The 21390-nt window shown below is 37.9% G+C and overlaps 1 protein-coding gene across 9 annotated transcripts in view; it reads right to left on the bottom strand.

Annotated features, from left to right (window-relative positions):
• Window positions 1–373: 373 nt before the first annotated feature.
• The window catches only part of SMG1 (SMG1 nonsense mediated mRNA decay associated PI3K related kinase), a 138508-nt gene continuing 117491 nt past the window's right edge, over window positions 374–21390 (bottom strand). For 8 of the 9 annotated variants that reach the window (XM_045571258.1, XM_045571259.1, XM_036411041.2 and 5 more), the window contains 15 exons: window positions 21082–21354; window positions 20625–20859; window positions 20137–20363; window positions 17739–17889; window positions 17446–17635; window positions 16818–17287; window positions 14714–14851; window positions 12373–12525; window positions 10691–10870; window positions 9615–9842; window positions 8783–8994; window positions 8520–8626; window positions 7585–7764; window positions 7398–7504; window positions 374–4748 (listed from right to left, as the gene is read on the bottom strand). In XM_045571258.1, coding sequence (XP_045427214.1) covers window positions 4671–4748; window positions 7398–7504; window positions 7585–7764; window positions 8520–8626; window positions 8783–8994; window positions 9615–9842; window positions 10691–10870; window positions 12373–12525; window positions 14714–14851; window positions 16818–17287; window positions 17446–17635; window positions 17739–17889; window positions 20137–20363; window positions 20625–20859; window positions 21082–21354 — 2929 coding nt within the window. In that variant the 3' untranslated portion in view covers window positions 374–4670. Of the gene's footprint in view, window positions 4749–7397; window positions 7505–7584; window positions 7765–8519; window positions 8627–8782; window positions 8995–9614; window positions 9843–10690; window positions 10871–12372; window positions 12526–14713; window positions 14852–16817; window positions 17288–17445; window positions 17636–17738; window positions 17890–20136; window positions 20364–20624; window positions 20860–21081; window positions 21355–21390 lie in introns of those variants that run through there. The other variant, XM_036411045.2, reaches the window with a different exon arrangement.

Here is a 21390-nt window from a genome sequence, read left to right as displayed (position 1 = left end):
AAAATTTCCACTGCTGTTCAAAAATACTATAGAACTTTGAAGGGCGGGAAAAAAATTAATTTCTAGAGATATTCATGCTTTAAAAGAAGCTACCTGCCTGCCTGGTGTACTCAGTGGTTGAGAATGGACCTATGAACCCGGAGGTCACCGTTCAATTCCTGGTCGGGACACATTCCCAGTTATGGGCTCGATCCCCAGTGGGGGGTGTGCAAGAGGCAGCCAACCAGTGATTCTCATCACTGATGTTTCTATTTCTTCTCCCTCTCCCTTCCTCTCTGAAATCAATATATACTATTAAGAAAAAAAGCTACCCATATTGCAAAATTAAGTTTCCTGGAAACTATTTCAACCAATAAATTCAGAGCTTAAATGCTACATCTTTTTCATTTTTATTTTTTGAAAAACAGGTATTTCATACAATCTTTGCCATGGTAACGCAAATATGCACAAAGTAGGCATGTATTTTTGTTTTCCAAACAATGCATTATGAACATTTTCAGGAAGCTGGTGTGATTTGTTCCACTTTTAATCTTAAATACAATCACAAAATTATACCCATCAGGAGGCATTACAACCTTTTGTACAGAGAAGCCACTTTAATTTATACAATGTTTACTAGGACAAGGAAGATTCAGTTAAACTCAATTGGCTCTTATAAGGGTAAAGTAAATTAACAAGTATGATGTTGCCACTGACATTACAGGTGGAGATAAGGGAAATTTAAGCCAGAAAAATAACTGAAACTGGGATATCAGGAAAAGGGGAAGAGGGAAGAAATCAGCCTGTTTTAAAGAAAGAAAACATTCTACAAGTCTGTATTTCAGAACAACATGCAATTCCTTGTTTACCGTCTTCAAAAGTAGAGCTAACTGTATGACATTTTTACATTAGCACAAACAACAGCTTTTCCTTACTAAGCCCAAATTCCCACAGAAAGTAAAAGACTCTGAACAGTTCATGTTGTACAATTAACCCTTGAACCTAGAAAGTTGCTCTAAGAGTGCATTTGCCCATCGGAAGGAAGGCATGGTGATATTGTTACCCAGGCCTAAAAAGAAAAGTGCAGCAAACCCCTAAGGGTCAAAAAACTGAATTTCCCCTTCCCCATGTTTGGGAAACCTTGTAATGCTAGTTTTTCCCCATAGGAGGAACCTAATAACGAAAATGAAAACATCTATCTTGTTTGAGTGAACTTTACTATGTCCTACCCTCCTTGATTTAAGGGAGGATTGGGGTAGTTCTAGCTTTAAATTACTGGCATTTTACGAGCTCAGGAAGAGTACAAAGGTCACTGGTTTCAAATGCATCTAATTTTATGTAAAAGGTATTTAAATGTGCTAATAGAAAAGCATTCACTGATTTTTGATGTAAGAAGAAAGGACCAACAGGCCAATTCTAGGTGTTTTTCTTTAATATGAAAAGAATTGTGAGAAAAGGACCAGCTTCTTACTGCCAAAACAAGTAAGCCCCCAGAGAAGTCACAAATATGTGGAGGAAAATAGGCCAGGAAGACTTTTCAGCTTAAAGTACTACCTATAACACCCCAGAGTTAAAAGAACCTAAGATTGCACATCAACTCTAATATTTGGCTGTACTTGCATTGCCCTGCGTGGCATTTTTTAAATGGCTCTTTCCCTAAATTTCACACATCAAGAATAACCACAAAACAATGCAGACACACCAAACATTGGACAATATTTTAAAAAACTACATACTAAACTTAGTTAATAAAGGCAAGTGTTAAGGGCAGAAGTGATGAAAGTTTTTCTTTGTATTACAAACCCTCACCCTGAATCTGGGTTTGGGCTCTTAATAAAAATAATTTAAGGAAACAGATCAAGAGCTTGATTATCAGTTCTCAAAGAAATCTTACAAATCTCAAAAACAACTCACCACAGTGTCGGACACAAAAGAATCTACTATCACCTAGAAAACTGTTAAGAACTCAGAAATACTGTTAAAACACACCAAAGAAACAGTAAAAGAGAAAAACACACTATAAAACCATTAAGCCTCCACAGCTTTGTAGAGAAATCAATATTTAGGCAATTCTAGAAAATTAAAGACAACATACTTTAATTTCCAAGGGTACTTTGAATAATAGGTGGTAGGTTATTCTGTATCCCCTGGATCAGAGAGAGAAAAAGAGGGCAGACCCCTGGTTTTCCAGAGATATTCTGTATCACTCAAGATGTATGACTTCCTAATTACAGCACTCTGAACTTTATGTTAAAAGACAATCCCCAAAATACAGCCCGGACTTCTCAGTCTGCTTTATCACCAGGGCTTTTTACTGTTGATTAACTCTCTAATTGTTGAGTTCTCTTACAGCAGTTTAAAACAGCAAGGCTACTTGCAGAATCACTTCCCAGAGGAAGCCAAACTGCAGAGATTGGGGTCTTGTCCAGGGTGCAGTAAAGAGCAGCTTTTGAAGTCATCAGTTATATCTGCCCCACAACTAAACATATATATGCCACACTATTTTCTGAGGGACTATTTTAAAATGAAAGTGATGGATAATTTACCAGAGGCACATGTTTTTGCTATAAAGCTGTTTCATTTTTGCTCACATAAGGTGCCAGGTACCTCTGAAGCCAAAAATTCACAGGTGATAAAGTTCACCTACTTCATTTATCATCTTTACCAAAGAGGAAGCAATTTTTGAATCCTACCTATAGGGACAAACTAGTATGAACTGGTTTTATCATTTTGGTGGAAATTTTCCTTGTGACAATGTTGCTGAAAAAACTGGTCAATCTTGAGGAGCAGAGGTAATCAAGTGATGAATGTAATAGCTCCCACAGCCTCTAGGAAATAAAGCAGTGTGCAAAACACAATATGGCATTATTATTCCAGATAGGTTGTTTTGAGAAAGTAAGGTTAAAAAAGAATAAAATTTGATGCACTAGGTTCCTTAATCTTGCAAGTAGACACACACGGGTATTTAAAAAATACCACCTTTCTTGCTATATCTGTTGAAGTATTAAAAAAGCACTGATATTGAAATGCAGTCTAAGGGTATTTAATTATAGATTAATGCAGCAATCAGAATACAGAAAACACCAGAGCTATGTGGAATTTTTTCTTAACACTTTATCTGAGAGGATTGGCAACTAGAAAGTGATCAGAGTTCTAATCTCTAAGATTCAGGAAAAATAGACTCAATCAAGATTTTAAACTGTATTCTTCGTGTTAATGTGATTTTAAGAATCCTAATCTGGATTTTATTTTGGATCAACAATTGAGTTTACAAAGTCAGTACTGAAATGCAATGTTCAATTTAACTTGATCACGAAATCACTATAATTAATGTATTACTAAACAGCAAACTATTAAAATTAGGCAAAAAGAAAAGTACTTTACAGACTCATTGAACTTAATAAAAGATACTGGTGGTTCTCACTTTTGCTGATGTTTTCATGTACATGTCCTAAAATACCAGGTAAACTAAAGCACTTGTAATTTACACCTTATAAATTAAAAGTATCAAATGAGAAAACTGAATTAAAAAAACATTTCACTCTACCTTGAAGAGAACATCACTTTTATTTTTAATCTGTCATCAACAATGTAAAACTCGAATAGGTATTCTATCCTGGTTTTTAAAAAGGTAAAAAGATTACATTGGTTTAGCTATGAAAGAAACTACAGCAATCACAGAAGAGGGAAAATTTGAATGACCTCCAAAAAATGCACACTATAAGCAAAGGGGAGTGTACATGAAATCAAATGTCTGTTAGATTCATTACTTTTGAATGCACAGTGACAATTCTGGAAACTGTACATGATAGAATCACAGATATGACTTAACCAGAATTACATTTTTAGTGATGATCAGACCTTCAAACAATCCTTGAATTTTTCATGTTATCAGTGGTTTTAGAGAAATTTCTGTTTATCACTCCAAATATAAGTTGTGTAACAGCATCAAGATGGAAGTATGTGAAATATAAGGATTGAGCAAAAAGTGAATTTGAAAGATGTCTAATCTACTAGATCAGGTAAAGGGGATGGGTAGGTGGTAGGGTCGGGGAGGAGGAGGATGATTGGGTATTTTTCCTTTTACTTCAGAAGTAAGTTCTTCCCCTGTAGTGTATCTGTTACATAGCTCTCCATTTTCAGTCCATTTCTGAAATTCATATCACATAGCCTTTTTGTACTTACTGGTCAACCCAACCAGTACTGTTGCCAAGCAACAAGTGTTACATGAGAATCTGAATGCATCACATCTTCCTTGGCTGTGATTTCTTTGCGGCCCCAGTTCTCTGTTTCTGAGTGGGGTTTATTTTTCCTGGTTGTACACACAGGGTCAGGTGGAATGGAGTTCCAAATCACTCTGTGCTCCGCAGCATCCCGATTTCTTTCTGCAGCTAACCTCCGGACACATTGCAGCTGTTCTGAGGCAGAAAGACAATCTCCGTGTTCAGGCGGTGAGCTTCCTTTCCTTCACCCTTGACCCTAGGGTGGCAGGCCATGGTGTTGGGCGTATCCCTGAGTGCAGCTGCCCTGCAGGATTCCCCTCCTTGCGCACCGAGATTTCCTAGGTTTCCTCAGGGTAAGCCCCCAGTTGCATCACCACCGACTGTGGTGTGGCTTTGGATGCCTGAGGCTGAGTTGATTCTGGTGGATGTCTGACCTCACTTAACCAGACTCATCTAGTGTCTTGCCATTCACACCCAGGCTGTCCAACCTTCATACAGCTGAGCCAAGTTATCTAGATTAGTTGCTTCCTTAATGACATAGTCAACCTGTAAAAATGGGCAGGACATTTAAGATATGACATGGTTCATATATGAGGAATATAAATTGTTTAATATTGTTTATAATCACACAAATTAATCACCCAAAGGAAATGTAGTTGCTGTCATGGAAAAGAGGTTAAGCAAGCGGGGCTTCCCTCATAATTACACAGCTTACAAGATGGGTGTCGGCAAAATCACAGCGCCTTGAACTTTATGAATCCTTAGATGAAAAAAGAGCCTCACTGACCCCACAGCTGCTCTTAAGCTAACATGTGTAGTCACTGGGAAAGTGCTTAGATGCTATATAAAAAGTGCCCAGCAGATTCTAGAACACAGTTGGGTGCTCAACAAATGTCCACTAATTTTGACTCAGCTAAATTTTCTTTTATTGTAAGAGATACAACCATCTCTATATCCAGAGTATCCATGAGAGTCCAATTATATAGCAAATGCTCACTATGTGGCTGAATTATAACCTATAAAAAAAAATTGTACGCAAAGAACTCTATACTTACCCCATCCATATAACCCTTATTTTCATATAAAATGAAATGACTATCAGAATAAAGAGTATAATAGTCAAGCCTTCTCTAAAAGATGAACAGAGAGCTATGATGGGACGGTCATGAGAGCATACAATGCATTAACGTAGGAGAAAATCAGAAGATAATAACTCAGAGCATTGTCCATGGTTTTTTACAAATTTGATAAATTGCTTCGAAGGAGTGACTTTTTTTTCTTTTTAATATATTTTTATTGATTTCAGAGGAGAAGGGAGAGGGAGGGAGAGACAGAAACATCAATGATGAGAGAGAATCACTGATCAGTTGCCTCCTGCACGCCCCCCACTGGAGGTTGAGCCTGCAACTGGGATGTGCCCTTGACCAGAATTGAACCTTGGGACCTTTCAGTCTGCAGGCCGACACTCGGTCCACTGAGCCAAACTGGCTAGGGCTAAAGAGTGACTCTTGACTATGAATAGTGCATGCTCAGGTACTATACAGTGATTTAACAGTGTTTAAGATTAAAAAAAACAAAAAACCTTCCCTGCTGTTAAAGTTGAATTGTGGATGCCAAAACATCCTATATAATAAAAGCCTAATTTGCTAAGTGTCCAGTCCATTCAACCAATCAAAGCGTAATGTGCTAATGATAAGCTAAGGCCACTCAGCCACTCACTATGATGTGCACTGACTACCAGGGGGCATCAGCTTCAACCAGTATGTTAGCTTGCAGCTGGGGTCAGCCAATTGGGACTGAGCAAGATGGACCTGACACGCCCTCGAGCCCTCCTGTGGTCCCTCCCTGGCCTGATCATGCACCAGTTGGGTCCTTCAGTGGGGCCTGCACCCTCTGGCAATCTGGGACTCCTTGGGGGATGCCGGAGAGCCGGTGTTGGCCTGATCCCGCAGGCCAGGCCAAGGGACCCACTGGCACATGAATTGGTGCACTGGGCCTCTAATTAGAAAATTAAGACTTTCAAGCCTCAAATTTTTTACAGAAAAATTTATATCTGTAATAGAGAATTAAGAGCACTGCCCTTGATCAAGTGATCTATCTTGTGTGAATGTGAAATTCTGAGGACACATCACTGACATAGCATTCCTGCCAAAATGGTGATCCTGAATCCAATTATAAGAAAAAAAATCAAATACAGTCATATTCTGCACAATAACTAGTCTGGACACACACAAAAAATGTCAATGTCAAAAGAAAAAGAAAAAGCTGGGGAACTATTCTAGACATTAAAAGTGACTAAAAATAGAAAAAGCATATAAAATAGAGGCTGAAGCTTTATTAGATCTTATAAGGGAGGGTGGGAATAGTCTAATGAGAGGACATTTTGGGATAACTGGAGAAATCTGAATATGGACTGAATGTTAGACAAAAGTCAATGTTATCAAGATGAAATAGCAAAATGTTATAACATCATTGTTGTTTCCTGATTTGGTAGTTATATAATTATATTGTAGCTGTAAATTACAATGTTTTATTTAGTAGACATGTTGAAGTATTTAGACATAAAGTGTTATAATGTCTATAACTATCAAATTGTTCTGAAAAACTGTGTCAGCATCCACAGACAGAAAATGTGAAGCAGACATAGGAAAACATTAACAACTGGTTTCCTAGTTCTAGGTTAAGAGTTTATGAACATCCCTACATTTCTGTAGGTCTGAAAAGTTCCAAAAGAAATAGCCGAGGGGAAAATAATTCATTTTCAAATTTCATATATAAAATGCAATAACACTACTGAGAAAATTTCAGAGTAATGACTTCAGACAAACTGATGTCCAAGAACACTTTGCACCCAAAATGCCATCCTCAGTTCATTTGAATCCTTCAGATAGTCCTCTTTAAAGTGCATATTAACTGTCTTCTGGTGGAGAGAGAGGAGGGATCAAGTCATACCTTAAACTTCTATTACAAGAGGGCTGGGGAGAAAATAAATTGCTAACAAGGTAGAGCCAGAATAAAGTGGTGAATATTTGTTAATTCCAGAGCTGTTATTTAAAAGCTTCTGAATCCTAAAAACAGATTTAAGTTTCTAATTTCTTGATGAAGCCCCAAGTATAATAATGAAGGGATCTTTAAACCTCTGCAGTTTCGGCAGCATTAAAAAGTGTAATTCAAATTTGAAAAATGGTCACCTACCTGTTCAGCAACTGACATCCTCCTATTTGGATCAACATCTCGACCCTCTAACTTGGCTTTTACTCTCTTCCACACACTGACTGCATACGAGTTTCTCTCCTGCACAGCTAAGCAGCAATGGAAACACAAGTAAGTCAAACCACCACTTCATATGAATATGTAAGGCATCGTTATTCTAAGTAATTACCTTTCCCAGTTTTAGGGTCTCTGACAGCCTTTTTAGGACTACAAGCAACACTCTTGCCAGTTCCAGGAACGGTGCTTGGTGGAGTATCTGCTGATGTAGCAAGATTTTTCTGAATCAGCTTTCTAGCATTCTGTGACATGACATCAGGCTGAGTTTTCTGGCCAGTGTTGCTTCGGACTGCTATAGAGAAAGAGTTGGTAGCTCAACTTACATGTAAATAGAAAATGGAGGGAGACAAAGAGGAGACAGCAGGGAGACACCCTCTCAATCACCAACTACAATGTACAGCCTTGAAAATAGGTGATGTTACAACCTTAAAGTCCTTATTTCTTGAAACAGTAGTAATTATTCTAAAAATAACAGCCTAAATAGCTAGACATTCAGACACAAATTTGTAGCTTTTTGTGGCATCAAAATACTGTATCTTAATTATCCAACAAGATTAATATAGAATGGTATATTTATGGCTACTAAAAAATAAAAATAAATTTGGCTACTAAGTCATTATTAAAAAAAAAAGATTTTTAATTACAGGAAAATTATCAATATTAAATCACGAAAGGCAATAAAAATCACTTCAAAGGATAACAATTTATGAGTATGTGTGTGCATACATAAAAAAAAGTCAATGAACAAACACAAAGTGGTTTTATTTCTAATTAAAACAGAAATACAAATTTCTCTAGATTTTCCTAACAAGCATATATTTCATAACCATAAAATAAATGACTAAAGGTTATTTGAACAAAAAGTATTTTAAGCTCTCATATTAACACTTTTAAAATTAAGCCAAAATTTGTTTAATTTGTGACATAGCAGAATTTAGGGAAGCCCTTTAGATACTTATGACTTACAGTATAATTAAATATCTTAGCTTCTATATACAGACTAACAGATCAAGATTCAGGTCTTTTTTTGAAGTAGGGAAGTCCTACCTGCAGCAAAAGAAGGCTGATATGTAGTAGATGATGTTGGACTTGAACATTCATTTGTTGCATCGGTGATTAAAGGTGATGCAAAACTCACTAAATTATTATAGATACTGAAATACAAAAGAAAATGGCTTACTTATGGGATGCTTTATCAGATTACTACTTATATATAAGAAGACTGAAAACAATTTAATTAAGTAAATAAAACTTAAATAAAGCCAGAGGTTTAACTTTACATTTTACATTTAGGTCAGAGGTGTCCTTACCTTTGACTTTGTGTTTTCAGTTCTTTCAAGGTGGGTGTTATTTCCTGGAGCATTTCAACATGTTCTTGACTTCGGACCTGACCCATAGCTTGGACTAATGTAAACAGCACTGTCTGAATGTTATCCTGCCATGACTTATATTCACCCAAGAACTGCCTAACACTGTTCTCATAGGGAACATCATCACCATCTGCCAGAGCAGCTTCTTCATCCTAGAATCCATTTATTAATGAGCAAGAAAAAAGGGTGTTTCAATAATTACTCTTGACAGCATCTTCTGAATAACAATACATTTTTCAAATATCAATGTGTTTAATATGCTTACTGCCATTTAAGATGCCATTTCAATAGGAATTTTATTTCTAGCACAAAATAAAAATTCCCCGTAAAAATAAATCCTAAAATTAAATGATTTATTATTTTGTAATGATGACTAATCTAGCCTTTTCTCGGAGCTCAGTTTCCTTACTATCTAAACTATGTAGGATACGAGAAAGAACAGACAATATTTCAATCATCTTGGAGGCAAACTTTGGAGTTCGGAAGTAATGGTGGGAAGAGAAATTGGAAATCTAAATATTCTGAAACGAAGTTCAAGTTTCAGCTATATAAATAAAGTATACTACTTTGGTGAATCAATTTCCTTAACATTCACTTTCTTAGTGTACAAAATCAGAGTACCTACTTAAAAAAAATAGTTAATGAAAACACAAATTAACTCAGATACAGTTGGAAGATGTGACCTAAGAAAAATTGTTTTTATGTTATATAAATAAAACAATATAATTTTATAAAAGGGAGAGTGATTATATATTAATGTTATTAGTCTTACCTTAGCCATTGCTTTCAAGAGGTGTTTGACATCTCCAAGAGGCCGATTATGGCCAGTGAGCACAGTCTTTATATTATCAACCAGATTCTGAATTGTTTCACAGACCGTTTCTATCTGTTGTTCTTTCTCTGTCTGAATTGCTCTCTGAGCAGACATATCCTGGGTCAATTGTTTGTGTGCTGACAAAAGCCATTCAGAGCTGCCAATAGGATGTTCAAGACTAGTGTCCTAAACAGAACAAGCATTGGTTTGATTTTAAGTATCAGCTGGAATAATGTAAGACTGTTCTTCATCATCATCAAAAGGCATTAGTAACTCAAGTTGAACCTAAGAACTTCAGTTGCCAAGTCATGAATTAATTACCCACAAAAAATAGTTTAAACAATGTATGAAATATAGGCTAAGATTTTTAACTTCAGCATAATCACACAGGGAATAAACAATTATTAATTAAAACATAAGACATGATCCATATCCAGGACCCAAATCACTCTTTAAAATGAAACTAGTCCTGGCTGGTGTGACTCAGTTGGTTGGAGTATCATTCACTGAAAAGTCTCAGGTTTGATCCCTGGTCAGGATACATAGAGGAAGAAACCAACTGGTTTTTCTCTCTCTTCCCCTCTTTCTAAAATAAGTAAAAAAAAACAACAACAATCTGGAACTTCCTGATACACAGCCTAAAGCCTCCCCACAAAATATAAACACCAAATTCATCAACTTGGTATTTCTGTATGTAACTCATCTGTCCAGCATTTGTCTTTCACTAGCACTGCGTGCTTGCTACCCTATTGTCAGTGCATTTGAATCATTTGCTATCCAGTATCTCTCAGAGAACCTCGATAATACTCTGAGAATGCTTTCCACTTTTTCATTCACTGTGTTATATGTATAAATAAGTTCCTTAGGGGCTAGGAACAAGACTTAACCATCATTGTATTCCCTCAAAACTTCATATATAAAGTACACATTCAAAAATTTAAATTGAGTGAATATATTGATTTTTGAGGGTTTAATACTGCCCTTATCATTTTAAGTACTAAATCTCTATACTCCCACCAAGATTCAAGACTCACCACTCTCTGTAATAAACGAAGCTCTAACTCAGAAACCGAACTGTTAAACTGTGATGCAAATGAACACATTTGCTGACACCGTTTGATTAGTTCAAATAATGCAGCATCCAGGTTTAAAGCTTCAGCAGTTCTAGTTCGTAGACTCTCAAAGTGAATGATATTGCTGCAGAGGAAAGTCACCTGTGAAGAGGCAAAAGAGGAAAGGAACCACCACAAGAAGTGGGGGGAAAGGCAATTAACGACATGAAACATTATTAATTTCCAGAACTCAGGACGAAAATAGGTTCTAAGAATGTATGAATTATGACTCTTCTGAAACATAGACCTTATCCTTATAAATCATAGTTGTAAATAAGTGTACATTTTTGGTTGTTGATAAAGTTAGGTGTAAGATGGCCCAAAGCACCTAAGTATAATTAGGTATATGTATCTCCTCTGTGATTGTTTTTACACAAAAAAATTGGTTGACATATACAAATTTTTATTTGGAATGTTCCCTGTTTCTACTCCTGTCTAACTTTACAATGAAGACCACAAAATGCCAACTAGATATTTGAAAATATGAAGTACACCTTTTAAGGTAGATAACAGTATTGTGATTGTGTTCTTAAATAGTTATTATCTTTACAGATACATACTGACATATTTACAGATAAAATTATATAATATGTGGGATTCCCATTAACAATGGGATGAGGAGGAGGAGTTAAGAAATAAGAGAAGCCCGGCTGGCGTGGCTTAGTGGTTGGGCATCGACCTATGAACCAGGAGATCATGGTTTGATTCAGGGCACATGCCCTGGTTTCTGGTTCAAGCCCCAGTGGGGGACATGGAGAAGGAATCCAATCAATGATTCTCTCTTATCATTCATGTTTCTCTCTCCCTCCCTTTCCCTTCCTCTCTGAAATTAAAAAAAAAGAAAAAAAAGAAAGAAAATTATATTGAGAAAGAGGAAATAAAATAGGTCTTAAGTAGCCTCATTTATGTGGCATAGTGCATTGAGTGTTGCCCCATGCACCAAGAGGTCTCCCGTTCAATTCCCTGTCCGGGCACATGCCCAGTTGCAAGCTTGATCCCAGTAGGGGGTGGACAAGAGACAGCCAATCAATATTTCTATATCTCCACCCCTCCATTCCTCTCTCTCTAAAATCTATAAAAACATACATTTTTTAAAAGTAGGCCTTAAATTGATAACTTTTAAATTTTGGTAATGGGTATATAAAACATTAGTCTAATTTTGAATCTGATTAAAAATTACATTAAGTTGGGTTGTTTCTTTTTTTTGTTTGTTTGTTTTGTCCTTTCTGTCTCTCCACCTCCACTGATAACAAAGTTAATCCACCACACCTGGCAGAACACTTAATCCACCACCCCAGGCAGAACAGTAGGCCATAAGACATTTTATTGCCATCTGGAAAATACAATATGTAAATCTTTAGAGCACCTTACATAAATGTGGAATTAAACCCCCTATTTTCCAACAGAGGCTGCTAGAATAAGTCCAGCCAGAAATAACTGGCTGTGAATTCAGCCTAAGGAATGTTGCCCCCACCCATAGCCTTTATTGGTCTTTCTTCCCAGAGCTTTAACTAGATACACCCCTAGTTATTTAACACTTAACTTCCAATCAGTTACATAATCTTGCAACTGAAAACAAAGATGGCATACATGAATCACAATACCTGACTTGCTCTTTGGCTCTCCTTAAGGACAAGATTTCTTCTTTCAGCTATTGTTGCTTCAAAATCTTGTAGTACAGGTGCCAATGCAGGGTTAGCACCGCCTGCCCACTTGAGTCGCTGTTCAATACTTGCTTCAAGTGCTGCTAGTTTTTCCTATAAAAGCCAAAAAGAATCTCAGTGAATATTTGACACTCTCAACTTCCTGTGTGTTGAGCGTTTTATATAAATATGAGATTCAAAACAAGCAAGAGGAGGCTTACACAATTTAGAAAACATCTTTAACAATCACCTTTGGAATTAATCTGATTTTACTGGGAGAAAGGAGTGCCTGGGGAGGGCCCAATTGAGGGAAAAAAGAAGATATCCTATATAATAAAGAGGTAATATGCAAATTGATCCTCATGCCCTCGCACAAGATAGCCACTCCATGTGGTCAAAGAAGGTTGCCACAAGATGGCCAGCAGGGGAGGGTAGTTGTGGGTGATCAGGTTGGCAGGGGAGGGCAGTTGGGGGCAATTGGGCCAGCAGGGGAGCAATTAGGCATTGATAAGGCTGGCAGGCAGGCAAGTGGTTGGGAGCCAGCAGTCCTGGATTGTGAGAGGGATGTCCTAGATTGGAGAGGGTACAGGCTGGGCTAAGGGACATCCCCCCCCCCCCCCTATAGTGCACAAATTTCACACACACACACCTGATCTACTAGTGCCTAGCATATCTACCCTGTTTCCCCAAAAATAAGACAGTGTCTTATATTAATTTTTTCTTCCAAAGTTGCGCTAGGTCTTATTTTCAGGAGATGTCTTATCTTTCCATGCGCTAGGTCTTATTTTCGGAGGATGTCTTATTTTCAGGGAAACATGGTATATATAAAGGGCCAGGGTTGTAATATCCAAAATAACTGAAGGTTTGACTGAATGCCAGGGAGGGGCGGAAGGGAGGGGGGGGGGGGGGAGAGAGGCTGATCAGTAGTGGCAGCCAAGCCTCTCTCTTCCAGAGATCAGCAGTTCAGCATGCTCACCAGCAGCCTGGGGCGGTTCCTGATTAGCCCCACCTCTATGATCAGGCCTGGAAGCCAGGCCCAGAGATGCTGACTGGCATAGAAACCGACCAATCGGAACCAACCAAGTCTGAATGAATTGCGGGGAGTCAATGGCTGCCTAGGAGGCAGGGCTTTTAACACTGACTGGCATAGAAACCAACCAATCAGAACCAAATCTGGGTGAACTGCAAGGAGCCAATGACGGTCTAGGAGGCAGAGCTTTTGAAGCTGACTGGCATAGAAACTAACCAATCAGAATCTATTCTGGGTGAACTGCAAAGGCAGAACCTAAGGTGGGAGGTGAGGAGGGCTTTTAAGGGCAACAGCTATTTGGTGTAAGTGTAAAAAAGTGATTCAATTTTTTAATGACTGGTTTGGCAGTATAGTACATATGGCTGGCTATCAGTCCAGATATAGGGATTATGTGTTTTTGTCTGCCAAGAGCATCTCTTCCTGCTGAAAAAGGCTTTCCCCCCCATTTAAGCAATCCTATCCTATATAATCTATCTAGACTAATAAAAGGGTAATATGCTAATTAGACCAGGTTGACTGGCCATTTTCCAGACGTCCAACTTCCTTCTGGACAAAGCCATGGTGGTGGGGGCCAAGGCAGTTAGGGGCAATCAGGCCGGCAGGGGAGGGCAGTTAGGGGTGATCAAGCAGGCAGGGGGCAAGGTAGGGGCAATCAGGCCAGGAGGAAGAGGGGTTAGGGCAATCAGGCAGGCATGTGGTTAGGAGCCAGTCATCCCAGATTGTGAGAAGAATGTCCGACTGCCGGCAGGGGTCCTAGATTGGAGAGGGTGCAGGCTGGGCTGAGGAATGCCCCCTCTGTGCAAGAATTTCGTGCACCTCTAGTATGTAATACTTTAAACAATAAAAATAAAAAAAAATAAAAAACCTGAAACATTTAGGATGTCTGTTTCAAAATATACCACTACTATAAAATTCAATTATCTTGGAGGGTAAGAAAAAAAAGACATAAGCTAAAAATAAAAGTGATACATGCATAACCCATGGACACAGACAATAAGGTTGTGGAGGCCTGGGATAAAGGACCGGAGCAAAATATAAGGGGTCAATGGGAGTAAAAGGGGGACATATATAATACTTTCAACAACCAAGATTTTTAAAAAGAAATAAAAAATATATATAAATGAGAAGGGAGGGCCATACTTCTGTGGCTCAGAAGCCAAGAATAAGCATATAGATCTATTAAACAACACAGCATTATTACTTCATTTCATCACAGTCTAGGTTATTCTTAAAAGTGAGATGTGCTGGAAGGAAGATCTGACAGAAACACACCTGAACTGCTGCAATGGAAGTTTCAATTTGGCTCAGAGTATGGAGTTTCTTTTTCATGCTAGTTAGGATGGCAGATCGAGGGGGAGGTGTGACTGACATGGCTTGTGGTCTGTTGATAAGGAGATCCTCATGCTGCCACTGTTCAAAGAAAAAGAAATGTAAAACGTTTAGATAAACAAGTAAGGGAGCAGTGCTGAGACTGAAAAGGAAGACAAACCCAGCTGCAGCAAAGTGGGGTGGGTAGGAAGAGTAACAGAAGAAACATTACAAAAGGACCATACCAGGTATAGAATGCCTGATAAATTTCTTGGATCAGTGATTGCAACACTGAAATAGTAATTTTGAAGATAGTTACTATTCTGTGTAAAAGACTAGTATACAGTCCCCCCACCTGGAAGATAATCTCCAGTTAAGAAGCTGAAACAGGTGTAGTGGTGGGGAGAGTTGTCCAGCATGGAGGCTAGCCAAGTGACCAAAAGAATTAATGCAACAGTAACAAAAGAAAGAATTCTCAAAACAGAGAACTAGAAGTGAGAAAAAGGAGTGGGCAACTGTTGAGAGAGGATGAAGTCATCCTGTATGTGGTAAGGGTGGCCCAAGAAGGCCCAGGGGATGTTTGGGCAACAATTTAAAAGCTATGCATTATGGCCAGAACCGGTTTGGCTCAGTGGTAGAGCGTCGATCTGCGGACGGAAAGGTCCCGGGTTCGATTCCAGTCAGAGGCGTGTACGTTGGCTGCGGGCACATCCCCAGTAGGGGGTGTGCAAGAGGCAGCTGGTCGATGTTTCTCTCATTGACGTTTCTAGCTCTCTATCTCTCTCCCTTCCTCTATGTAAAAAATCAATAAAATATATTTAAAAAAAAAAAAAAAGCTATGCATTATGCTTAGAGTTTAAATTGTGTTCAGATACAACTAAAAAAACATAAACAATATTTTACATACAGCTGTTAATTTTTAAGGGAATAAACTCCAAATGTATAAAACAATAAAAGTTTTTAGCATTACATTTTTTAGAAGTTAAAAAACATTTCAAAAACACATCCCAATGTGCTACAGAAACTGTTAATAAGTGCAATTTCTTAATTCAAATAAATTACTTTTCTTAACTTTTGAACTAAGAAAACAGCCAACAATAAAACTGCGATGAGAAGGAAATACACTGGGTTCCATGCACTGAGCTGAAACCACCAATTCCATTATTGAGAAGCAGCTTCAATATAAATGGTACAAAGTAAATACTATTTGTGTCAAAACAGATTCCAAGACAATGTAGTACACAAATATTACTCCGTGCACAACTTGTTTAAGCTATTGACAATAATGAAGACTATATTTGGAAAGAAAAAAAGGGGGGGTGTGGAGAAGTAGCTACAATTTTTATAGTGCTTGGTGTCTTAAATAGATTTTTAAAACTTTATTTTTATTGATTTGAGAGAGGAAGAAAAAGATAAAAACATCAATGATGAGATAGAATCATTGATTGGCTGCCTTCTGCATGCCCACCACTGAGGTCTGAATCCAAAACCTGGCGCCCTGACCGGGAATCAAACCGTGACATAATTAGCCATGCCAGCCAGACATGCTAAATTCAAGTTCATAAACCTGAATCCAAATCTACTTCAACCCTAAAGCCTGTTCTAGTCATACTGCCCTTAAATAAGACAAGCACAGATCTAAAAGCAATTCCCAGATGAGACAGATTTATGCACAAAGCTGTTGTCACATCAATGCATCAGGAAAATGGAAGTAACTTTAGAAAGAACCTTTAGATGTTAAACAATATAAGAGGCACAGCCATATAACAAACAAAAGCAACCATCAGAAATTATTTTTACAAATAACAATGACATAAATAATACTATCCTTTACAACACTGACAGAAAACCAATTCAAAGGACACAGCTGTAAATGCAAAATTATCTCAACTATATAAAAAAGAATTAAAAATAATTTAAAAACACCAAAATACTAAACCTGAGTTTGCTCTTGGCTGGCACAGTTCAAGAAGTTTTCTACTTTATATTGTTTTATATGAACTCCCCCCATTTTTAAAATTCCACTATTGAGGGACAACACATTATAAAAAACAAAACAAAACCCTACCTGAAACATGGCAATATGAAGCTGAACACGCTGCAGGCTTGTCTTACAAGAGGAAATACTGGTTTCCAACCTGCGCACCAAGTCATGCTTCTTCCAGGCAGTGTCGTAGGAACTTGCTAACACAGTTGCCCTGTTCATGACCAACTGAGAGAACTTTCCAACCTGGATGTTGTGCTCCACAGCTTTCTTACACAGATCATCCACAGAAACTTTGCTTTCAGCACCAAAATCCTTTGCCTCCACTTGAGCAATGATGTCCACACCGAGCGCGCTGATGAAACTGCAAAGTGTGAGTCCCAGGGCTTGGTTCGGCAGTCCAATCAAGAGGTGTCTCACAAAGTCAGCTGTGAATGCCTTTATAGGTTTTGCCATCTGGTCTTCACTAAAGCAAGAGTTTCTAAAAAGGGTTTTCACATTAACAATCTGTACAGGCCCATTGACAGCATTCTGATCTTCCAGCGAACTTGATCCTAAAAAAAAAGGAAATTGTCTAAAACTATTTCATACAATACTAAAATAAGGTAATAATGCTGCTTATTTAAAAACTTAATTAAGATTACTACATCCCACTCCCTTCCAAAAAACCACATACTAACTAAATCCAGCATGTTTAAATGTGAAATATTACCTGACAAAGTTTTAGAAAAGGTACCACAGAGCCTGAAAAACTCCTTAATTGTCTGTAGTCTTTTGAGAAAGAAAATCTCTTCTAGCACCTGCCGATGATTATCATCATCAAAAAAATTGACTTGGGTACTTCGGGCTTCCCTTATAATGTCGATTTTTCGCCAAGCTACAGGAATTTCCATCTTGTTTAACTATATAAATGAAAGGGGAAAAAAGTTAATCTCTCCACTTTTCCCACACTAAACAACTACTCTGATACATTTGCATTACTTATAAAACCAAGTCAACATTTACCTTTTCAACTAATAAGCCAAAAGCAGTCTCAACTTGGGCAAACATGCCATCAAATGCTACCAAAAGCATCTGGCCAGCTGACATTTTTGGTGTCTCATCAACTGAACCATTTCTTGGTTGGATTAATTCACCATATTGAGCATGAAGTACTCTACAGGGAAAATACAGAGAGTTAAAACCCTCAGTAAAGAGCAAGACATTTGGGGAAAACACAAATGATCAAGTCTCACAGCAGTACACAGTCTAGAAAAAGTCTTTAACAATTATTCACGCGATTAAATGTTATGTAAACCTGGATATGACAATTTTAAAAAGACCAATAAAAAACATTACAGTCTCACCTTGCACACAGAATGTGAAATAATACAAACCCCCAATATTAAAGCAAAAAAAAGGTCAAGAACCTCAAAATTCCTAAGCTGGTGTATCTAGCAAACACTGTCAAGTATGTTCACATTACTGTCACACAGTAGAGCCAACTATTGACCATAACTGAAATACCTGACATTTATCACTATTGAGCTGACATGTTTGTGCTATAACAATTATGTTCATTTTTTTCTGCATAATAAAACAACTACAAAGAAACATGAGAAAACAGAAAAATTCTGATTGCAGAACAGGAAACATTAAGAAATTATTATTTTTATGAAATAATGGCACCAAGATTAAAAAAAAACAAGTTTATGTTTTACATATACCGTATTTTTCGGACCCTAAGACGCACTTTTTTCCCCCCAGAAGTGGGGGGAAAAAGTCCCTGCGTCTTATGGTCCAAATATAGCCTACACATATACTTTTAAAAAAATTTTTACTTGCCCGGCTCTGTGTGGTCTCTGTGTGCTTGCCCGGCTCTAAAATGGTTCTAAATGCTGCTGTTTACTTTACAGGGTTGATTACATGTGTTTATGACTGTGATGTTGGGTTTTAATGCACATAAAATATTTTAGGACACTATTTGCTTCAGAATCTTTTTTTCTTCATTTCCCTTCTCTAAAAACTGGTGCGTCTTATGGTCCGAAAAATACGGTACATTTCCTGCAGTATTTAAGAATGCAAAAATATTTGCTTCAAAAAAAATTGGGGTGGTACAACTTAAATAAGATTGACCAGGTACAGATAATTATCGATGGTGGTAAGATGGGAGTTCATTATATTAGTCTCTCAACTGTCTTATATCTTTGAATTTCCCCTGAGGAAAGAAGTGTGATGGGACAATTCATTTCTACTCCCTCAATTATATTTTCTGGAATGAACATCAGAATGCCAAAGAATGAGGTCTTGAATCACTAGGAATAAAGTGGTGTGGGGCTTAGCATTGGGTATAGTGCATGGCTAGAGGTACTGCCTAATCTCTACAGATTCCAAAGTCTAATTGTTTTTTCTGGATTAAGAGCTAAGAAAATACAGTGTTCAATATCCAAAGCAAACTTATAAAATTTAAGTTAACTTACAAGTACCCTTCTGAATTAGGGTGTATACTCCATTAGCTAAGTGAACTGGCTCAAAAAATATTCACACTCCACTTTGTGCTGTGTGCTGGTATGGTGAAACTACAGCACTAGTATGAAGGTATCTGATAAAACTGCACGGAAGACTGGCCAGTGTGGCACAGAGGCTAAGCGTCAACCTATGAACCCGGAGGTTGGGGTTCAATTCCCAGTCAGGGCACATGGCCGAGTTGTAGGCACTATCCCCAATAGGGGGCGTGCAAGAGGCAGATGATGAATGATTCTCATCATTGATGTTTCTCTCTCTCTACCCCTCTCTGAAATCAATAAAAAAATTAAATTAAATTTTAAAAAAACACACAAAAATAGCATGGAACTACACACATAAAAGTGCTTATGTTATTGGTGCAATCTTTTTAAAATATATATATATTATTGATTTTTTACAGAGAGGAAGGGAGAAGGATAGAGAATTAGAAACACCGATGAGAGAGAAACTCTTATCAGCTGCCTCCTGCATACTCCCTACTGGGGATGTGTCCACAACCAAAGTACATGCCCTTGATTGGAATCGAACCTGGGACCCTTCTGTACACAGGCCGAACTCTATCCACTGAGCCAATCTGGTTAGGGCTACTGTGAAATCTTAGTAAGTTCTGGGGACTGTCCCCATGTCATCTGCATAGTGTTACTATTGTACTATAGGTATGCAAGATGCTAACATTGGAGGAGGGTTGAAGCATGCACAGGTCCTCCTTGCCCACATTTTTAAAATAACTTCCTGTGACTAAAATTATTTTCAAATAAACGGTTTTCTAAATGACATGTATATAAGCATTAATAAGTAATTATACGTATTCCAAAGTTAAAAGTAAACTTACAGTACAATAAGAGCTCAAAATGCTTATCTGGCTTCCCATCTATTTCAGAAGGAAACAAGCACTTGCCTTGCAACATCAATGTAATGAGCATGTGTTTCTTCCTCGAGCCCCATAGCTGCATTTCTTAAATAGGCTTGAAGAGATTCAACTAGAGTCTGCAGGGGAACGCCATCAGTTGTCTGTTCAATAAGACTGTCCAGTTCCTGAAGCATACTTTCTAATGTGTATTCTCCTTTCATTAAACATCTCAATGCTTCTGGAAATATGATTTGCCGGAAATTTGAATTTAATTCCTATAAATAAGTAAGAAGTATAATTTAACATTTTCTGAGTTTAGATAAGAGACACACTTAGAAACTTAATGCCATAATTAAGGAACAAACAATGCAAACGTAACTAAGTTACAGATATAAACCTCACACTGATCTTTAAGTGACTTAAACAATATTAAAAGGGGAGGAAGTCAAATTGCTTTTCTGAAGTAAAGAAATGAGAAGTACAATGTTGGACATCTGAAACAAAATTCTAAAATTTAAGCTGATATAAGTGTTCACCTGGAGTGAGGTGTATACTCCATTAGCTAAGTGAACTGCCTCCGATGCTTCCATGGGGTTCGGGATGTCTAAGTCCTGTGGCACCAGGTGGCACTGCTTCAGTAACTGAACCAGACAGGTGACGTTTCCGCTCATACTGCAGAGCTCTTCCAAGAACCAGGCTCCATCCCGAGAAGTCAGGTCCACCAGCTGCTCTCCAGCACTCGAAGCTGCACCTTCCATCATCAGGTTACGCCTAAATGTGATAAATATTTGTACAGTGAAATTGACTTAGCTACACTCACCCACGAAAAAGGATAACTCAAAATCTAAAAGGAAATAAGCAGCTGTAACACTGGGCAAGACTAATGAAAGTAAAAAAATACCTCAGGCTTTGGCCTACACAGACTCATGAAATCTCAATATGCAACAGTTTCCAAGACAACAAAATGATCTCGACATGAGGTTAGCTACTCACCTCGTGAGGGTACAAAGGGCAGAAATAATAACACTTGCTAGACTTAAAGAACCTTCTTCTCCATTCTCATGAAGGAACACTTTAATGCAACGTTCAATTTCTTTCAACTGATCTTCACAAACGGGCACAGTGACAGCTTCCTGTTTCAAGCGTTCCACTTGTCTAATAAGTCTGCTGTTTATGTCTGCTGCGTACCGCTGCAGGGTCATTTCAGTGGCGGTGATGAACTGACACACTGTTGGGGGTGGTTGAGGAGCATACTGCATTTCATATCTACATAAAGATAGAAAGAGGTGCTTGTTATCATAT

The sequence above is a fragment of the Pipistrellus kuhlii genome, unplaced genomic scaffold (genome assembly GCF_014108245.1).
Source record: "Pipistrellus kuhlii isolate mPipKuh1 unplaced genomic scaffold, mPipKuh1.p scaffold_m20_p_4, whole genome shotgun sequence".
NCBI classification, from domain to species: Eukaryota; Metazoa; Chordata; class Mammalia; order Chiroptera; family Vespertilionidae; genus Pipistrellus; species Pipistrellus kuhlii.
Note: the sequence above shows the minus strand (reverse complement) of the source record. Positions and strands in the feature narration are given on the sequence as shown.